The 21,038-nt window shown below is 46.6% G+C and overlaps 1 protein-coding gene across 2 annotated transcripts; it reads right to left on the bottom strand.

Annotated features, from left to right (window-relative positions):
- Positions 1–589: 589 nt before the first annotated feature.
- Positions 590–18,621, bottom strand: Nipal4 (NIPA like domain containing 4). Of its 2 annotated transcripts, XM_021178104.3 has the most exons (6): positions 18,533–18,621; positions 13,616–13,855; positions 8,341–8,397; positions 6,334–6,424; positions 3,332–3,492; positions 590–2,859 (listed from the first exon to the last, which is right to left on the bottom strand). In XM_021178104.3, the coding sequence occupies exons 1-6, from the start codon at positions 18,573–18,575 to the stop codon at positions 2,231–2,233; spliced, it is 1,221 nt and encodes a 406-aa protein (XP_021033763.1). In that variant the 5' UTR covers positions 18,576–18,621; the 3' UTR covers positions 590–2,230. The 2 variants fall into 2 exon arrangements, with proteins under 2 accessions (XP_021033763.1, XP_085685429.1); XM_085829303.1 differs by lacking the exons at positions 13,616–13,855; positions 18,533–18,621 and adding an exon at positions 11,090–11,188.
- Positions 18,622–21,038: the final 2,417 nt, after the last annotated feature.

The following is a 21,038-nucleotide window of genomic DNA, read 5'->3' as shown; positions in this document are numbered from 1 at the left end:
GAGGCATTAACGGAGGCGTGGCCTTGTTGGAGTGGATGTGGCCTTGTTGCAGGAAGTATGTCACTGGGGGTGGGCTTTAAGGTTTCAGAAGCTCAAGCCAGACTCAGTGTCTCTTCCTGATGCTTGGGGTCCAAATGTAGAACCCTGAGCTACCTCTCCAGCACCAGGCCTGCCTGTGTGCTGCCATGCTTCTCTCCATGACAATGATAGAGTAGACCTCTGAACTCTAATCCAGCTCCAGTGAAATGTTTTCCTTTATAAGAGTTGTCATGGTCATGGTCTCTCTTCACAGCAATAAAACCCTAAGATAGTCCCCTCATTGAACCCTCATGTAAATGCTAAGAAAGCATCATCCTTCGTATTTCATATGCTTTTTGCCACATGCCTGGCTCCTAGTAAGGTCATAGCCTCTATGTGAATGGTACTAAGAAATACAGCAACCTTCCCTGCTTGAGTGAGGGCAGATCTTGGAAGACACAGGAGGGCTTTGCTTTGGAGATCAGGGACTGGCATCCCAGTATGTGAGAGGAACCAGTGGAGTGAATTTGCTCCGCGTGCATGGAAGGTCAGGACATTTGTCAAGTAAACACATTCTGAAGTCTTTATTACTGACTTCAGAGCCCACATTCTCAGAACCTTCAGTTTACTACCCCCCCCCCAAGATCCAGTGTGTTGCATTGATTTCAGTCACAGTCAGAAACCCACATTCATGAAAATACTGGGGATTGGAGGTGGAAGTTATAGGGCCCAGAGTGTTGATCTGCCCTAAGACCTTGTCCAAGGCCAGAAACAGTTTGACCTGGGTGTGGTTATACTTAAGGGATCAGATTCAAATACAGGATGTAGGCAAGGATTTTGACAGTGCTACGTACACTGAAGATCAAGTTTCCCCTTCCCCACAAACTGGCTCCTAACTTCACTCTCTTATGCTCCTTGTGTCAAGCCTACACTTTCACAGCTGTAAGAACTGGAAGAAAGGATCTCTCTGTCTCTCTCTCTCTCTCTCTCTCTCTCTCTCTCTCTCTCTCTCTCTCTCTCTCTATCTATCTCCAGCTGCTATTCTCTGACTGCTTCTGGCCAAATATAAGGTCACCAAAAGTGGCCCTAAGAGCAGGTGATGCTGGAGGACTTATGGCATGCTGTTTCCAGTGTGGGCAGCTAGGTTGTCAATGGAGATAAACTCAGTTCCAGTTGGGCCAACAAGGCTATGTCAAGCCTGCATTCCCATTTGATTATTGGGATTCTAATCCAATTCCACTAGATACAGCTAGGAAATTTCCCCACAGGTCTGGTCCTTGCTTGGATCTGAGTCAGGCCAAACATTACGTCCAGGTTTCCATAGAGCCCATGACTCCATTCAGACAACCATGACATTGTGTCTTATATTCTCCCCCTCATCCCCAAGTCATATCATGGTCAATTTCTTGATGCAAAGAAATTGCATTCTGCTAAATTCCATCGTGACAGCACACTGCTGTTCTCTTCCCAGAGGCTGCTAGGTGAACATGGGTTTGAACAGCGGAGCTGGACTAGGAGGCATCCCCTGCTGTTGGTTCTAAGGCTTGTCTTGGGATGGGAAGAGAGAGGGAAGGGTAGTGGTGCCTGCCACTGGGGGCACAGACAACAAGATGTGACCTCAAGTGCTTGGAGAATGGGCCAGTTGAAACTTCCCTGAGACATCAGGTGGTATTCACAGTAAGAAGGTCAGCTGGGGTCTTGCTTCTGTCTACAAGAAACACCAGGCTACTTAGCATGTGCTACACACCTTGGCATGACGAGGCATGCAGATTGCTCTGCATTCCCCCACAAGCTCCATTCCCGGGCTAAGGACTGAGAAGTCCAGCCTGACAGGCTAATTGGTGTGAAGGAGTTCCCGATGACCAATAGCTGAGGGAAGTTCTTGAGCTGGGCTACATTCAGCAGGTCAAATTCTATCAACAACATGGTGGTGTTGAGGGACCCAGAGGGAAGAGGCTCTGGGGACTTGCTGGCTCTAACAGAAACTTGTGGATTTAGTCACCAAGGCTGTATCTCCAGGAAGTCCTGCCCCCTACCTTACTGGGTAGGGGTTTTTCTTCTTCTTCTAGGAACAGCAGTGAGGTATAAATGAATATCTCAAAAACAGAAACTAGCCCTCGGCAACAGATGTGCTGAAAGTAACCAGGTAGTTTGAACTGGAGAGGTCAGGCTGGACCATTGGCTGCCTCCTCTTACTCATGCATTCCAGGCTTTAAGAATCGGTCACAAATACTTTGGGCTTCTGTTGGGGTGATGGTGTGCTGGCAAGTTCTATGTTATCCACAAGGACATTCTTGTCTTCTAATTTAATAACCGTGGGCTCTGGGGTGGGAGCTGGAGTTGGGTTTTTGTGCGTGTGGGGCAAGCTGATTTGGTTGATGTCCAAATCCTTGAAAGCGTGAAGCATGAAAACACCCAGGATGATGGTAACGAAGCCAGACAGGGTGCCCACAATGTCCACAGCAGACATGGTGTACCACTCCTTGAAGAGGACGATGGAGGAGGCCACCACCACCGTGGTGAAGAAAACGTAGTAGATGGGGAAGACCAATGAGGTGTTGAAAATATCCAGTGCCCTGTTGAGGAAGTTGACCTGGATGATGATGGAAAGTCCCAGGATGAGGGACAGGATGTAGGGGAGAGGGTGCCGCACAACTGGTAAGCCCTGGAAGAAGTTCCTAATGGTGACACCAAGCCCCTTGACAGCAGTCACGGAGAAGGATCCGATCACAGAGCAGATGATGATGTAAATGAGGATATTCCTTTGCCCGTAACGCGGGGCAACAATGAAGATGAGGATGAGGCAAGACACCACCAGAAGGACAGCAAAGACGATGAACCCTTCAGGAAGGATGGGCACAAGTTATTCAGCAAAGGACTCAAGAGTATCTAGGGCCCAACAGAGGTGGGTTCTAGTCCCAGCCTCAGACCTTATAGTAACCCTTTTTAGTAACATGCAAGTTACTAAACTCTTTAGACATTAGTTTCCCCATTTGTAAAAAAAAAAAAAAAGCACCAAACAATGGGATTCCTTTTATCTTGAAGAGCTGTTCTATGAGCTGATGCATCATCTTGCATAAAATGTTTTATAATAAAAAATAATGTGTATTTAGAGACATGCCTGGCACATGATAAATGATAAATACTACATATTTACATCAATCCAGGAAGCCTTGCAAGCAGGTACCGTCCAGCTTCCTCTCTGTTGTTCATCTTTTCCTCAAGGGGGCAGTCTGAAGATGGCCAGAGCCCAATTACTCTATACACAATTCATCCCCTTGTGTTTTCTGCAAACCCAGTGCTTGAAACCTACCTGTGTCTTTCATCTTGGAAGCCATCTCTGCAACAGTGGTGACCTTCTCCTCTTTGGGGGCATGTATGACCATCACTGTGCTGCCAGCCATACAGATCACACAGCCCAGTTTCCCCAGTAGATTCAGGCTCTCTCCCAGGCAGTAGGAGGAGAAGATGGCACTGTATAGGGGGATGGGAGAGAGGGATTGAAGGGGGTGCCTATCCCGGCCCCACAAAAGACACACTGGGGGTTGAGTGAACACTTATGGAGAACAACAGTCCAGAACTCACTTCTCTCTGTAGAAGGCTTCCTAGATTCCCTCTGTCTAACCCCAAACCTTTCAAAACACACTTCTAGGGATTGTAATGTGTGCTGGACAAGCAGAAATATGCATAGATCTCCTTGGTTGGTCTATTGTCAAGTTGACACAGCTAAAGTAATCTGAGAAGAGGTGAACTCAGTTCAGCAAATGCCCCATCAGATTGGCCTGTAGACAAGCGTTGGAGGGCATTTTCTTGATTGATATGGATGAACTGTGGGCAGTACCATCCCTGGACAGTCCTGGGGTGTATAAGAAAGCAAATTTTACAAGCCAAGAGGAGCAAGCTCCTATATGGCTTCTGCTTTAGTTTCTGCCTCTAAGTTCTTGGCTTTCCTCCACGATGCAATATGTAAGCCCAATAAATCCCTTCCTCTCCAAGTTACCTTTGATAATGATGTCTCATCATAGCAATAAAAAGCAAACAAAGACAAAAGTTGAAAGAGCCTTTCAAAGTACTCTTGTCTGACTCCCCATTGACTGAACCTATTGTTCGGCAGTATTGCTAGGAGATGTTTTTCAACCATGGCTTGTATGCATCTGGTTGCATGAAGCAAGCCAAATGAGTACATTGTGGGTTCACACTATGTACCCCACATACATTTTCTGTCAATTTCTGTTCCTTGTTCCATTTCTGTTCCTTGGGTCATAGAATATGAATCTACTTTTCTTTCACTTGCATATGCCAATATAAATCACCACAACAACAATCACAAACACTATGTTTGGGGCCATGAATTTCTTAATAAGTCCTGTGTTAGAGTCAACCTGGCAACTCTGAATTAACATATACTGCTCCCAGTTTAGAGATAAGAAAAGTGAGCTCATAGAAGTTTAAATGATTCAGCAAAGTCCTTTGACCGGTAAGTGGCAAAGGCAGGTTTTGAGCAATACTTTGATCTTATTACAAAGCTTGTGAGTTTTCCTCTATGTTAAAGAGAACTTTTATGCTTTCTAGAATCTTTCCTGAGTAAAATCCTTCTAGCTCCTTGGTGATATCATTTCTGTTCTATCTGATTGTCTAGGTAAGGGAAGAAAAAGGGGGACTGAGCAGGCTGCCAATGAGCCATGAGCTCACTTGCATTATGAAGGCAGCATTAGTTCACACTAAAAAGGTATTGGTTGTCCTGGGACCTAGGTAACATCAAAAAGTCTTGGCTTGTAGGCAAGCCTGTGGGACATTTTCTTGATTTATGTGATTTGGACCGCTCAGTTCCTGTGGGCGGTGCCATCCCTGAGTAGGTGGTCCTAGGACTATATGCAAATTAGGCAAGGCTGGAGAAGCAAGCCCCAACTACTTCACACAGGCACCAAGCAGTTAAAAATCCCATGCCTCTCAAAACATCCCAGGAGTGGGAATTTGTAAGCATGTCAGATTTGGGAATCACTTCTACTGAACAAAGACACCAGTCAGGCCAGTTGTGCACTGAAGAGTCGGAAATCTACTTGCTTCACAATTGTAAATGTTGCGAAATTATCACCAAGTGAAACAACACAGAAGATATTATGGGTGCCAGGTGTGGTTGGCTGCGGTTTACCGGAGCTCCAGAGGTAGCTCCTAAATGAGAGTACCCTGCAGATGTGGCTTAAGGACCCCCACAGAAGTTCCTATGTCCATAGCTTGAGAGAAATGGGGTGATGAGAGGCACAAATGCTTAGGCGTAATTATTTTATTGTTTGGGGATGTTAGCAGTCAAACCCAGGCACACTAGGTGAATACTCCTATGTCACCAGCTCTACCATCTTTAAGTTTTAAAATTGTTGTTTGCTAAGTCTTTAATGAGAGGCAACATAGTATATAGCACAGCTGCTCACATCTGGCGGGGGATTATCCTGCATAGGGTGGAGCGTGGCCTGGTAACAGTCTTCATATTGCCATACGCAAGTAGAAAAGGGGTTGCTCTACCACCCAAGGAAAAGAAATAGGTCAAGTAGAACTTGCTAGAAAGTTACTTAGGCCAAAGTACTTAAACCCTCTGGGTCTTGGGAACAAATGGAAGGATTAAGTGAGTTAGTACACGGATTATACTCGGACGATTTAATGGGTAGTTTTCCTCTGTAAATTGTAGCCGTGGTTGCTTGGAGCTAGTTTTTTTTTTTTTTTTTTTTCTAAATCCATTCACTATGTTGTAGCCCCATTTAGCACTCTGGGTGTGTATCATTAGCGTTCTCTTTTGCATATGAGTGAATTAAGGCTTGAGTCCGAGACTTTTGAATCCATAACTGCTAAGGTTTAGGTATGGATTAGGACTTGGGCCTGGGAAAATGACAAGCATGAGGACCTGAGTTCAAATCCCCAGGACACACCTAAAAACTAGCTGTGCTGGTTTGTGCCTATAATCCTTGTGCTGGTGAGGCAGAGACCAGAGGATTCCTGAGCTGATTGGCCAGTCAGCCTAACCAATTAATTGGTGAGCTCCAGACTAGCCAATTGGTGAGGTCCAGGCAGTGATGCACACGTATTTCCGTATACATATACTACATGTACACTATAAACCAAAGAACACTAGGGCTCATGTTCTTAGTTCATTGAGGGGATACTGAGGCCCATGGCAGCCATCAGTCTTAGGGCCTGGAGCTCTGAATAGCATGGTCTTCTTCCCAGGTCTGGACCAGTTTGGGGTTGATGCTCTCACTCTGGTAAATTCAGGTCTCAACAAATTGAAAACAGGAAAGAGGTGTCAAAAGAGGAGACAGTGACCTTATGAGGACGCTCAGTGCTCCCAGCGGTGTGACAACCGTCGCAGGTGCAAACGCGTAGGCCCCGAAGTTGGCAACTTCTCCAGCAGACACTAGGAAATTAGAGGGGAAAAGAGGCCAGTGTAACTCCAAGGCACCACGTCCATTCCAGATGAATCTGGGCAGAGATGGCGTCGGTCAGTTCAACTGCAAACTAAAACCCAAGACCAGCACTCCCTTAGATCCCATCCGGATGCTGTCTCCTTGGAGACAAGGTCAGACCCAGACTCTGTGTTCTCCCACTGTACTATAAAGGTGGCAAGGCCCAAGTCCTAAGCTCACAGTGACCTGAGAAGCTGCCATGTTTTGGATGTCCTTTAGCTTTCAGTACGTACTCTGTAAAGTGTGTATCACAGGCTGACATGTCTTCATGTCTATCTTTAAAATAAGTTCTAGAAAATCAGGTATTAAAGAAACTTTGCATTCTTTGAGTACCACTTGGTCCATGAACTATTCTTTACTTGGGGAACTGTGGACAGTTGTGTTGATTAGTCGTTTTGTTGTCGTCGTTGTTGTTGTTGTTACTGTTTTCATCAATTTGGCATAAGCTACTCTCATCTGAGAAGGAAAGCGCCCCACCAGGCTGGCCTGAAGGCAAGTCTGTGGGGACATTGTCTCGACTGCACATCTTAGCAAGTGGCCCTGGGATTTATAAGAACATGAAGTGAGTGAGCTAAGAGAAGTACACCAATAGGGAACACTCCTCTATGGTCTCTTAGTTTCTGAGTTCTTGCCTTGGCTTCCCTCAGTGAGGGACAGACCTATGGTAACTTTACAGAAGCCTGTAAGTCAACCGAACCCTCTCCTCCTGGAGTTGCTCTGGGTCAGTGTTCTATCACAGCAAGAAAAACCAAACTAAGGCAATAGTCTAAGACAGGAGGCTTAGAGATGGCTGAACCACCAAAGAGTCAAGAATACTTTCCATTTATCTGAGCCTCTAGTCTGCCCTTGCCTACAGAACCGTTTCCATCTCTCCTGTGTGCAGGGAGATGGTGAGTGGGATAGCTCTGCCCAAGGTAAGGATTAAAACCCTATTTGGATGAGTATTGATGTTATTTTCTACCTAGAAGAATTGGGCTTTGGGGGTTAAGAAGATGTCTCAGTGGTTAAGGTCGCTTGCTGTGTAAGCAAGAAGACCTAAGTTCAAATCCTCAGTACCCATGTAAAACCCAGTCATGGCTGAGTGTGCCTGTAGCTCCAGCATGGTAGGGTGGAGACAAAACTTATTGGCCGGCCAGCCTAGCAACAATGGGGAACCTCATGTTTAGTGAGAAACCCTGTTTCAAAAATTAAAGTTGAAAGCACCTGACTTCTTCCTCTGGTCTTTGCATGTATATGGGTGGGCAGGAACAAAGTAGCAGGGCATCCATGCTCAAAGTGGGCGGAGCTCTTAATTGCATGGAATAGGGAAGTTACTTTGGGTTCCCAAAGTCTACAGATGGAGACCCATGACTGTGTCCAAGAGAAAGTGTGACCAGTGCCCTGTATTTCAGTAGTAGCTGAAAGAATACACGGGTAGTCATTAAAAAATAAACTGAGACAGGGTTTCCTATATCTCAGCCTGGCCTTGAATTTGCTACGTAATTGAGGGTGACTTTGAACCTCTGCTCCTTCCGCCTCCACCTCTGGAGTGCTGGGATGACAGGCACGTTCACCGCGCTTGTTTTATGTAGCACTTAGGATTGAACTGAGGGCTTTGTGCGTGCTAGGCAAATGCTCTCCCACATGAGCTACACTCCAAGCTTCTGCACCTGTATCGTTATCTTCATGGAAGGGGCCTCCTTTAGAGCTGAGAAAAGTGATTGCACAGAGTAAGATGTTGTCTGCAGAGGCAAGATTTTCCCAAGGAAGTTGGCCTTGGCTCCCAGTGTCTATAACAGAGACAGAACCATTTCATCTTGCCCTCCCCTTCATCTCCATCCCAGCTATCAGTAGATCACTGTTCTTAGTAGTGAAAGAAGCCACTTACTGGTAGCCATTCCAGCCCACCACATTGGGTCCTTCAGGTAGCCGTAGCCTCCATTCACTGTAGAAGGGAATAGATGCAAAGTTAGAAGTTGGTGACAGTTTGTGGGGGTTATGTCTTGACTCCCTTAACTGTCCCCCAGAATTTGCTTCTTATATCTACATCCAGTGCCCTGCGGCTTGGACTTGTTGTTTGAATCCAGCTGTGTGTCTAACTACTCATTCAGCATCTGTCGCATCTTTCACAGATATCCAAGTCTCTGCCCTAAACACAAAGCATTGTACCTCTGCTACTCGCTAAATGAATCTCAGTAAATGACACGTGGAGAAACCAGAGGCCCTTCTCACCCTTCCTTTGCATCTAGTCTGTATGGCTCATTCTGTCACCAAAAAGCACACCACTGCCACCTCCTACTCCATCACGTCTGTTCAGGAGAAGCAATGGCTTCGTTACAAGTTACTGTGACTCTATACTTATTCCGGTAGTAACTTGATTCTTGCATAGCAACCAGTGGTTTTGAAAAGTGCAAATTGCACTGGGCTGTGGTGGCGCACGCCTTTAATCCCAGCACTTGGGAGGCAGAGGCAGGTGGATTTCTGAGTTCAAGGCCAGCCTGGTCTACAGAGTAAGTTCCAGGACAGCCAGGGCTACACAGAGAAATCCTGTAACCTCCAAAAAAAGAAAGAAAAGAAAAGTGCAAATTGTACCCACTTTTCTCTGTATAGCTGCTCAGTGTCTTCTACTTACTCATAAGATAAAGGCCTAATCCTTATGGAGACAAGCAGAGGCTTTGTCCTGTCCACCTCCGCAAACACTCCTGCTATTCTCTTCCTATTCAAGAATGATGAGCGCTTTCCTGCTCCAAGCTCTTTGCCTGTGTCTCCCTGTGTACAGAATGCTCTCCTCTTGTGTTTGCCTGGATTCACACCCACCCTGGAGGTCTCCACTGCTTCCCAGAGGTGCCAGTCTGGCCTCTAATATCCATTGTTTCTCCTTGAGGTGACCATTCCCCTTCTTATCACTTAAGCTCATCTGCTTATCCTCCGCTGTTTTCCCTAGTTGCAATAGAAGCATCAAGAGCGGTGTGTGCTTTGTTCAGAGTGCACAGCTTAGCCAGTGCTTAACAGCATTAGCCCCCACGATGATGATGACGGTCGTGGAAAGACCTGAGACCATTCCGTGAAAGAAGTTGCTGTTTTTAGAATGCTGATTTTTCTAAACACAAGTTCTTTTGCTCTTACCAGGTCCTTAAAAGGTTTATTCCCCAGCCATGTTAAATGCATTTTACCCTAGAAGCTGTACGCTCAGAAGACTGTGAGTCAGTAGATTAGAGCAGGGCAGGCTCTAAGGAAGCTATCTTTCTGAATGATTGGTTAAGCACACTTGCTCTGTTATCCAATGAGTGTAAGCAGACATTTTTTTTCCCCTCAAGGTCACTAGTCTGTCAAACACTTGTGTAGAATGAACGAAGGGCAGCAATGACCCTTGCTCCAACTGTATTCCTGCATCTCCCGGATTTCTTATTTTCTTCTTTTCCTCCTTGAGACACAGTCTCTTGTGTCCAGGATGGCCTAGATCTCCATATATAGCCAAGGATAACCCTGAATTTTTGATTCTCCTGCTTCTATCTCTCAAGTACTTAGATCACAGGCAGGTACCACGCCTGATTTTATGTGATGCTGAGGTGGTACCCGGGGCCTTGTACAAGCCAGGTTATCACTCTGCCAACTGAGTTATAGCTCCAGTCCAGTTGTTCATGCTGGAATACATGATGGGCCCAGCTTGACCCACCAGCTTATTTAGGTAATGCTGATCTGGGTACTAGAGCTAATGACATGACTCTTTCTAAAAATGTTACAGCTCAGCTGAGCATCCCTGGTCTAAAATCCCCTAAAGTAAAATGCCTCAAAATCCCAATCCATTTGAGTACTAAAATAACACCTGGGATAGAAAATCCCATTGCATTAAATTCATTTTCATGCTCAAGGTTATTAGCCAGCGATGTAAAATCACCTTCGGCTCTTTGTGAAAGGTATACAGGGGACATAAGGAGTTTTACTTTCAGACTTGAGTCCCATCCTCAAGATATCTCATGCATATTCAAAATACTCCTAAATATGACTAACAAATCTTTTTTTTTTTTTTTTTTGAGGAAAGGGTTTATTCAGCTTACACTTCCATACTGCTGTTCATCACCAAGGAAGTCAGGACTGGAACTCAAGCAGGTCAGGAAGCAGGAGCTGAGGCAGAGGCTATGGAGGGATGTTACTTACTGGCTTGCTTCCCTTGGCTTGCTCATGAATAACAAATCTTAACCCCAACACTTTTGTTTTTGAGCATTTTATGTAAGACACGCGCACCTTGTACACGGTGTCTGAATAACTATTCAGACACTATTCATCTCCTTCCTCTTTATTTATCAAGGGTGATGTTCCAACCAGGAACCTTGCACACGCTAAACAAGCGTTCTCCCACCTAACTGCTGAGCCCCTCTATCCCCCTCTTTTTATTTTACCAGGGAAGGTAGGTAACTATGTAGATGTGATGGCTATTCCTGGTTGCCAACTTGACTACATCTGGATGGAATGAACTCCAATCCAGAGATGAAGGGCACACCTATGATCCAGAACTTGAGTCTGGAAGACACAGGTTTTTGATCAGGATCTTGACATGGGAATGACACACGCTTTTGATCCAGATCTTGAGGCATAGTGGCCAGGAAACATTTAGGCCCAAGCAAGTTAGTACACACCTTTAATCCCAGAAGACAGAGGCAAGCACATCTCTGAGTTCAAGGCCATCCTGGGACAGAGCAAGTTCCAAGTCCAGGCGTGGTGGTATACACTTTTAATCTGGGCCATACCTTCTGCTGGAGGCCTACATAAGGACATTGGGAAAAGAAAGGGTTCGCTCTTCTCCACCTGCTTGCATTTACTTGCCAGCACATCTGTTGGAACCTACTTCTTCAGGATTCCATCTTATACAGAAGGCCATCTGAGACACCTAGCCTTGTGGGACTGAGAAACTACAAAGTTCTTGGACTTCCCATCCACAGCTGCCCATTGTTGGGTTAGTTGGACTGCAAACTGTAAGTCATTCCAATAAATTCCCTTAATATAGAGAACATTCCATAAGTTCCATGACTCTAGACAACCTTGATAGTAGCTTAGAGAGATCATATGTATGAACTCACTATGTAGTGTAGGCTGGCTTGGACCTCATGATCCTTGCTGCTCGATCTCTGCTGGGATGGTACTATGTTGGTTAGTGTTTTGTTCACTTGAAATGCTAGAGCAATCTGGAAGCAGGGGCCTTCAGTAGTGGTCCCTGCCTCAAACAAATTGGTCTGTAGGCAAGTCTGTGGAACATTTCTTGATTAATGTTTGATATGGGAGTCCAGCTACTGTAGCTGATACCGTCCCTGGGAAGGTAGTCCCTGTGGTGTCTGAAAAAAAGCACACTGAGCTAACCATGAGGATCAGGCCAGTTAAGTAGCCTGTTCTATAGCCTCTGCTTCAGTTCCTGCCTGGCTTCCTTTTGGCATGGGTTGTTTCCTCCCGCAAGTTGCTTTTGCTCATAGTGTGTTTTTATCACAGCAATAAAATGCAAGCTAGGATAGGTGCCATGCACTACCATGCCTGCCAAACTAGTGCTGTTCGTTGTCTATTTTATAGATGAGGAAATTGGGGTATATAAAAACACATCATTGGGAGGAGAGGCCCTTGGTCTTGCGAAGATTATATGCCCCAATATAGGGAAATGTCAGGGCTAGGAAGGGCTAGGAAACGGGAGTGGGTGGCTTGGGGAACGGGGCGGGGGGAGGGTATAGGGGACTTTCGGGATAGCATTTGAAATGTAAATGAAGAAAATATCTAATAAAAAAAGCCACATTTCTTGCCTAAGACCCCACTAACAGCTATCAAGAAGGCTGAATTGTAATTGGAACAGTCTGCATCTATAAAGCACCGTGTCTCGTGGGAAAGAGTCAGGCGATGAACAGGTCCAAACAAGAACAGGTCATCTTCCCCAAACCTGTTTCTCCCTCTGTATTCATTATAAAATACCGTGCTCCATCATCTCCCGGTTGCTCAAGTCAGAAACCTGAGTCACATCCTTCTACCCTCCCCTGGGAGGTAGGGAACCTCCCCAAAGCAGGTGAGTTCTACCTCCCCAAACTATGTCTGGAATCTGAGTGCATCTCCAGCCCCACTGCCCTACTTCCATCCTCTCACCCATGGTAATATCCTCCCACATCTTTTACTCCAAGATGCTAATCCAGTCTCTACCGAGCATCCAGGAACCCTTTGCAAATCAGGAATGTGATCTGTTTCAATGTGTTCCCATTTCAAATGAGACGCAAACTCTGTGGCCACGTCTACATAACCCTGTTGAGCTGGCTCACCTGCCCCTGCCCTTCCTGGTCATCCTGAGCTACCTTCTATTTCATGTTCAGCTAGGTCTTACCTCTGAGCCTTGACACCTGCTACTCCTTCTACCACTGATTCGTCCCCTGTCCCATTTCCCTGCTGGCTCAACATCATACAGGTCTTAGTGTTAAGAATCAACTTTTATAGAAAATTTCCCTTCTGCACCCAGATCTGAGCTTTGCATATTCCAAAGTCTGCCCATAGCAACCTGTATCTCCCCCCACCCCCATTAAGGTACTCAGGACACCACAGGACGATTTCCTGTCTCTCTCACTTGATCAGATGTACTGCAGGACTCCGTGTCCCCAGGTCACTGCACCCTAGTACACAGTAGGTAAGCAATAAATGATATGAGTTCAACAAATGGCACGAATTCCTTTACGTGTGATTTCCTTTCCCAAGGATTATTTCAGGCAATCACACCCAGTCTTCCAAATGAGCAAGACTTGGCGCTTGTGCTGCAGTATGGCTGGATGTGCGAGGGTCCCTGAGAGTCTGACCTGATGTGGGCTGGGGCATTTGTGATCCCATTCCACAGAAGGTGTGACTTTCCAGTCAGGCTGGCTGGTAAGAATCCAAGCTAAGGTTAAGCCGGGAGTGTCTGATTTTCCTGTCTGATCCTGATGCTTCTCTGTCTTTACCCTAACGCATACATCATGGAAGTCTCAGGAAATACTGGATTGTAAAGGAAGACTTCCAGCTATTGGCAGTGGGGATTCTCAGCAGGGTTGACAATGAGCCCCCAGTGCCCACAGGGGGTCCCATCCTCAGATTGTAGCCTGGATCCCTGTAAATGGAAGTCATCTACCACGGATGTCCCTCGCCCATCCACTCCAGCCTGAGGAGCCTACCTGCCCTTGTGGCCCCTGTGGCCACAAGCCGAATGAGGCCTTTCTTCTTAAGGATGACACTGGTGCCAATGAGGAAGCAGGAGAGGAAGGCGAGGCCCACACCGATGTAGAAGCCATACTTCTTCCTGACCCTCTCTTGCCAGGTGATCAAGGTGGCATTGTAGGGCTCTTCAGGGCTGATGCCTCTCACGATCTGACAGAGGACCTCCTGAGAGGAGCAGTAGAGGCTGACTATGGAGCCTGGAGGGGAAGCATGAAAGAGTCACATTGAGGATGTGAACATGGCGTAGAGATGCAGGAACTGATCTCTGACTTGGACTTCACGTATCCACTGCTCCTGGCCTCCACCCAGACACAGACCGGAATGAAAAAAAAAGTGTATTTCCAATTCTCTGTGTTGTTAGCCGTTTTCTCACCAGGGACATCATTTGCATGGACTTAGCAAATATTAGGACCTCTTGTCAAATAGGTGACTTTGCTTTTTTCTTTTCTCTCTCTCTCTCTCTCTCTCTCTTTCTTTCTTTCTTTTTTCTTTTTTCTTTTTTCTTTTTTCTTTTTTCTTTTCTTTTTTTTTTTTTTTTTTTGGTTTTTTAGTTTGTTTTTCGAGACAGGGTTTCTCTGTGTAGCCCTGGCTGTCCTGGAACTCACTCTGTAGGCCAGGCTGGCCTCGAACTCACTAATCTGTCTGCGTGTGCCTCCCAAGTGCTGAGACTAAAAGCATGGGTCATCACCGCCCAGCTAAATAGGTGACTTTTTAAAATCCCCATTCCACAGACAAAGAAATGGAGCCCGTGTGTCTACGTGCTCAAGGACAGGAAGAGGATGGTTGGTTTTAATGTCAGCTTTCAGTGAATTCCCTGGGGGTGGGGGGAGGTGGGGAGTCACCTGAGGACTTGTCCTATTGTCTTAACTGATGTGGGAATTCCACCCCCAAAGTGGGCAGCACCTTCAGGTGGCAGCCTGGGTTAAAAAGAGAGCACAGCAGAAGGATTACTGGCCCTTTGTCCACTCACTCTGCCTTCCCTCTTGCTTAGCGCTAATTTACCCTCCTAGAGCAGATTCCTTCCTAGAAGACAGGGCCAGCATTTCTGAGATTTTCACACACACACTGAAGAACCCTCCAGGATTTGAGCAGCAGATTGGAACAGCTGAGTCACCCAATCGCAATGGACAGAGAGAGCAACAGCAGGTTCTTATGCTCTGCAGGGTAAGACAGTTAGTGTGGAAGTCCTCTGAGCTCTGCGGGCCCCAAGCCTCAGGGACCAAGGAACTACCCAGTTCTTAACCCCAGGGGAGTAATATAACTGTTGTTCTTACAGCTACATAAGCTCATTTCAAACATGATTTTAATATATATTCATCCTAGAGGCACAGTTGCTCTAGGAAACCTTGACTAATACACAGGTTGTCTGGCTTCAAAATTCCAACCTGTGGTACTGAAGCCTCCCATACCAGGTAGGGACCCAGCTAAGCTCTCAGCTATTGTCACACCCACAGGGATCCTTTCTCGACATCCCGGCTTTTGCTCTCCTGTAACCTCATAAGCTCACTCAGGGGCTTCTTCACAACTTCATGCAGCTCTAGTTGGAGTGGGACTGTCACCCCGCAGAGAGTCCACCCAAACCCTGGTCCACCTACTGACAAGTGAGCTTCCAGAGGTCTGGACCTTTCCATTCCAGGACTTATTTCTGGGCCAGCAGTTATGGACTCTTTCAGGGCACAACTGTATTAGTGTTCCCAAAGTCCCATACAGATCTGTCTTGCCATGTTGCTCTTGTCTGATTCTTGCCTCAAGTCCCAGAGTCAGTCTCCCTCCTGTCTCACTGGCACAGACATCAAGGGAAGTCTTGGGAACAAAGGGCCGACCCTTAGTGACACACAAAGCTATACACATCCTGTGAAACATAAGAAGGCCTAACCAAGACTCTACCAGCTACCATGCACATGGCCCCTGTTCTAGAGTTTACCTCGAGGACTCTTAACAGCCATTCAGTGATGTAATCACAATGACCATTTCCAACCCCTTAGTGGGAGATATTGAGTCCAATCATCTTCCTAAGAGGATAATGTAATAAAGGTGTGCCTGTGACCGTAACCACCCTGATTTTGTCTGACTGGTAATAAAGGTGAAGCCAAAAGTAGAGCCTGTGCCCACGTGATAGCTGAGCTCAGTACCACCACACAACCTCCGATAAACAGGCTGCCCCCAGGGCAAGAATGTTGAGGATCCATCCCTCTTCATTGTGATCTATAAATTAAGATCTGACTATTGCAAACAGTCAAGAAATCGGGAGCTTCCCGAGGAACAGTCAGAGCTGGGATTGTGAGATTGCACTGGAAGCTTGTCTCTCTGGTCATGCCAGCCTTGGGGCAGCAACAGCTGGATCACTCTCAGACCTGGCCCTGAAACTGCTCAGTTTGCTCAGTTCCCACAATCATGTTTGCTATTGGCCTTTCTGCGAGTTTCAGCTCTAGCATGTATTACAAAAGTCTAGACCTCAGTGCCAAGGACCTAAGCCTAGAGTTTTCAGACCATGCTGGAGTTCCTACTCTGGGCCTGGATGGATCTCAAATCCAAGACCATGGAGCTTGAGATGTGGCACATCTGCATCAGAATAGCATCTTTCGTGGAACAGAATAAAGCCAAAGTTGACCTTTTGAATGTGCCCCAGAATTGTGGAGAACAGGTACAGGAGCCCTTTAGAAAACCCAGCTGGTCTTGGATGTAGCTCAGTAGCAGACGTATCTTAATGGTTGCACACTAGCCTGGGATGAGCAATGTCGTAGGTTCCAAACCAGGTACCAGAACAGGGAAAAGGTGGCATTCATTAAAAAATAGTGAGAGGTAAAAAGGGTGGCGGAAAGCAGAAGGGGAGCAAATGTGAGCAAGGCACAATTATTTATGTGTATGGAATTGTCACAGCAAGACCCTCCATTCTGTATGCTGGGTTTTTTTTTTAAAGCGATAAAGTGGAAAATAAAAACAAAACAAAACAGCCCATCTGACCCTCCTATGTTTTGCTATGGAAATTGAAGTCCCATAAAGAAAACAGATTTGCTGAAGCTGGGACCGAAATCCCAAGAAATGTGTATGTGCTTTGCTGTGAGACAAGAGGTCATCTATGCGTAATCAGACTGGTTCTGCATGGCTCACTCTTGTTCCACCAGCTCAGGGCATCCTTGCCCATGAGCCTCATCTGGGGAGTTCCCTGAGCCCAGGAAATGCAGACAGTAATGTCTGTTCCCTCACTTTTCCCCTGCTTTTCCCAATCTCACTGCTAGTGGGCGGAGCCAGAGGACTCACCTCAGCCAATCAGTTCCCCTGAGCACATCCATGGAAGTCAAATTCTCCCAGTACAGTGAAGCTATAACCAGAGAGAGCTGATGGCCTAGGGAACCCAATTCAGACTGAGTGCACATGGGAAAAGTGGATACCTTATCTTTTTCTCTAAAATGTTCTAGAACCGGAGATGTCTGCTGCCTTGGGATAAGGGGTGAGGCTGAAAATGCCCGCCTGGTTGCTTAGGAGACTGAGGTTCAGCCAACACCTAAGAGCAGGCTTCAAGCTCTTTGCTGAAGAAGGGCAGAAGTTAGGGACTCAGAGCATCACACAGGCTGTACTTCCAAGACAGGACGAAAGTAGAGAAAGTTCCAGATGGAACAGAGAACAACAGCCACATAGATTCAGGAGTCTGAATCCAGGAGGCGGTTCATATTCCCCACCGTGGTAGCTGCCACAAATTATTAGACCTGCTGCAGCCTCTGTTTCTACATCTCTAGAATGGGCATAGTGAAATTACAACTCTGTGTCCTGGGGACGAAGGCCATTGTTAGTATACTTTCCTAACACGTACGAGGCCCTGGGTTCAGTTTCCAACATGCAAAAACAAAAGAAAAAAAAAGAAAAAAGAACACAAATGAAAGGAATAAAAAACAACAACATCAACAAAATGTTTTAAAAACTAGGCTGAAGGCTGAGGAGATGGCTCCTTGGGTGAAGTCTCCTGCTCCAAAGTTCTGGCCCTGGAACTTATGTAAAAGCAGCGAACTCACTTCTCCAGCTTGTCCTCTGACTTCCATAACCTCAGGATGGCACTTGTGCCTATAAATATATATCATTCATCACACACGAGAGAGAGAGAGAGAGAGAGAGAGAGAGAGAGAGAGAGAGAGAGAGAGAGAGAGAGATACACATAGATGTATGCACACTAGTAATAAGTAAATTTAAAAATAAAATCGAAGCCCAGTGACTTAGGCTTGCATTTCCTGGCTGAGAGGAACCGAGGCAGGAGAATCACGCATTTTAAGCTATTCTGGACAATTTAGCAAGTCTTTGTCTAAATACAACAATAACAACAACAAAAAAGATAAAACAACTGCCTGCATATCATATTAGAGTTTGTTTCTGGAACTAAATGGAATATAGTTCAGGGAAGGACCAAGGTCTACATAGTTAAAGAATATTCCAGAAAATGGAGGGTATTTCCTAAGCACTGTCTGAGGTCCTTTCTCTCCCTTTTCAAAATGTGTTGTGTGATTTTGGACTAGGGAGCCTCTCTGTTCCTCTACTCTCTGGTTTAGATGATGGAAAGATGTCAGCAGGTTATCTAGTTAGCCTGCAGCAAGCCAACACTACTCCTGAGTTTTCTATCCCACCCCTTTCACAGGCCACCTGCCCCAGTGTGCTCTGTTTTTCTTCTTTCTGTTGCTTCAGCTCCCGGCAGCTGCCACTGGGGAGGTGACATCTCCGCCAGACTCGGAACTTCAGGACAGTTTGGGAGCCGAGTGGGAATATGTTGCTGACCTCCCCCGTTCCTAGCTTTGCGGCCCCAGCAGGTGAGGAGGAGATGGTGAGGATGGTGGGGACAAGGTGAGAAGCGCAGCACCCGCCCAAGTCCCCCGCACAGCCGCACGCACCGTTCTCGCAGCTGCCATTGGCGTTGGCGACCCGCAGCTCCATGGGGACCTGGGCTGACAGCGCCCGAGGTCCGCGGTTCCTGGGCAGGCTGCCGTGACTTGTCCCAACGTGGCTCCTGCACGGGAAGCCGCCAGGGTCCGAACCCAGGGGTGGGGAGAGTGACGCGCGCCCCGAAGGGGAGGGTTCTCGGGGAGGAGTCACCCTGTGCCTTGGGCAACACCGGGCGGGCGATGGGGAATCAGCTCTGGGGCAGGGGCTCATGCCCTTCTGGGGTGCGACCGCAGCTGGGTGCCAGCCACCGAGTCATCCGCCCGTGCCAGGGGCAAGAGAGAGGGGGCGGGTTTCCCGGGCCCGCCTTTCCGGGATGCCAGCACCCACATGTGGCAGAGTTGATACACTCCGGATGGCACAGAGGAAGCCACTTTGGGAGATGGAAGTATCAAAGAAAGGTCTGAGAACTTAGTTCCTCCCCTTCTTTTATCCTCCTGGTCTACTCATCACTGCCTTACTTAGAGGTCTGATCTGTGCTGGGCACTGTGGGTGACGGGAGCCCTTAAATGTTCAGTACATATTTGAGTCTCATGAATGGATGATGGCAGGGGATTGGTAGGCTGAATGGAAGAAGGAAATGAAGTGATTGGCAGTCCAAATGAATTCTGTTCTTACATAGTTCTGGGAGAAGCGAACTAAGACCAATCATTTAGAAGCAGATATTTTCCAAAATCACCGTTCATAAACTTTATACATATATAATAAAATTATATAAGCATACCTGTTTATATAATAAGAGTTGTGATTGAATGTTTATGTGCAAAAGTGATGGCATATATATATATATATACACACATGTATGTATGTATATATATATATATATATATATATATATATATATATGTAGTGATGGAATCTATATGTATGTGCCAGTATGTGGGATGTATGGGTATATTAATTAGCTTCTTTATGGTACTCATTTCATAATATATATATATATATATATATATATATATATATGTATGTATATGTTATGACATATAAAGTCATCACATTGTATACCTTAAATACATGCAGCTTTCTTACACATGCTTGTGTGTGCATATGCGTGTGAGTGTGCAAGCCACGGCACTCATGAGAAAGTCAGAGGACAACTCCTTTTCCACCATGTCCCTAGGGACTCAACCCAGGTTAGCAGGCTTGTGCTGTTACCCAAAGAGCCTTCTCACCAGCCCTGCAATTTTTATTTGTCAAAAAATACCTCAACACGGGTATAACAATAATAGTAGTGATGGTGGTGATAATGATAAAATCAAAAAAGGTGTTGACTCCTCAGATGACAGTAAAACTGAGTCAGAAGGACCCTGACTGCCTGAGCCATGGAAATACTGTGAAGTGCTTGCCACCAGCCAGGCAGTGTTCCAAGTCCTGACCAAATCCAGTTTGTTTAACCCCCATGTCTACCATACTGGGTACATACCTTTATTATCTACAGAGAGCACACTAAGCATAGTGAACAGCTAACTTGTCCTGAATCTCAGCTGGGAACGAGAAGAACCCGGGTGGAGCCCACAAAGGTTCACAGAGGCTGAACCGCCAACCGGGAAGCCTGCACGGGACCGACCTAGGCCCTCTGCATATATGTAATGGTTGTACATCTTTGTCTTCATGTGGGACTCCTAACAGTGGGAGTAGAAGCTGTCTCTGATCCTGTTGCCTGCCTTTGGGACCTTTCTCCTACTGGGCTGCCTCTTCTAGCCTCAATAGGAGAAGCTGCACCTAGTCCTACTGCTACTTGATATGCCAAGGATAGTTGGTATCCATGGAGGCCTCCCCTTTTCTGAGGAGACGAGGAGGAGGGGTGGATGGGGCTAGGAGGGTGGGAGTGAAGGACTGGGAGGAGGAGGAAGGGAAACTGCAGTCAGGATATAAATTAATTAATTAGTTAGTTAATTAAGAGACAGCACCAGGATGAAAGGCATGATGTCAGCAGCCACACCAAGCCACTTGAGACTGAGCACTGGAGCAATAGGTCAGCTCTGGCAGCGAGGACATCTTTGGACACACAACGTCCATGGGTTTTATCTCATCTAGCTTCCTATGAGATAGGCACTCTTTCTAGTCCATGTGAGGAGTGAAATGAGGCCAGAGCCTGCTGGGCTCCCAAGTCTGAGTCCTTAGCGGCACCCCACCCGAGTCCGTTTTGCTTGTGGTTTACTGTCTGGTCACGAAAGGACGATTTCCTTCCTTGACACATGGCCTCCTCTGACATTTTGGGTTAGCCCTTGCTTTCCCTAAGAATCAGTCCCCTTGCTGGTCAGTAACCCAGCTTCTTGTTTGTCCGTTCTCTGAATGTGAACTGTCATGGGGCACGGGGCTGGGGTGGACAGGCAGAGGATGGAGGAGAAAGGGCAGTCACAGGCATTTCGGAAAGAGCAGCACTTGGAAGGCTGTGGGTCTCGTGTGCTGCCTCCCTCTGAATGTGTGTGAAGCCAGAGCCCTAACGGGGCTGAG

The sequence above is a fragment of the Mus caroli genome, unplaced genomic scaffold (genome assembly GCF_978045245.1).
Source record: "Mus caroli unplaced genomic scaffold, Mus_caroli_1 scaffold_13, whole genome shotgun sequence".
Lineage (NCBI taxonomy): Eukaryota > Metazoa > Chordata > Mammalia > Rodentia > Muridae > Mus > Mus caroli.
This window is presented reverse-complemented; position numbering and strand designations above follow the sequence as displayed.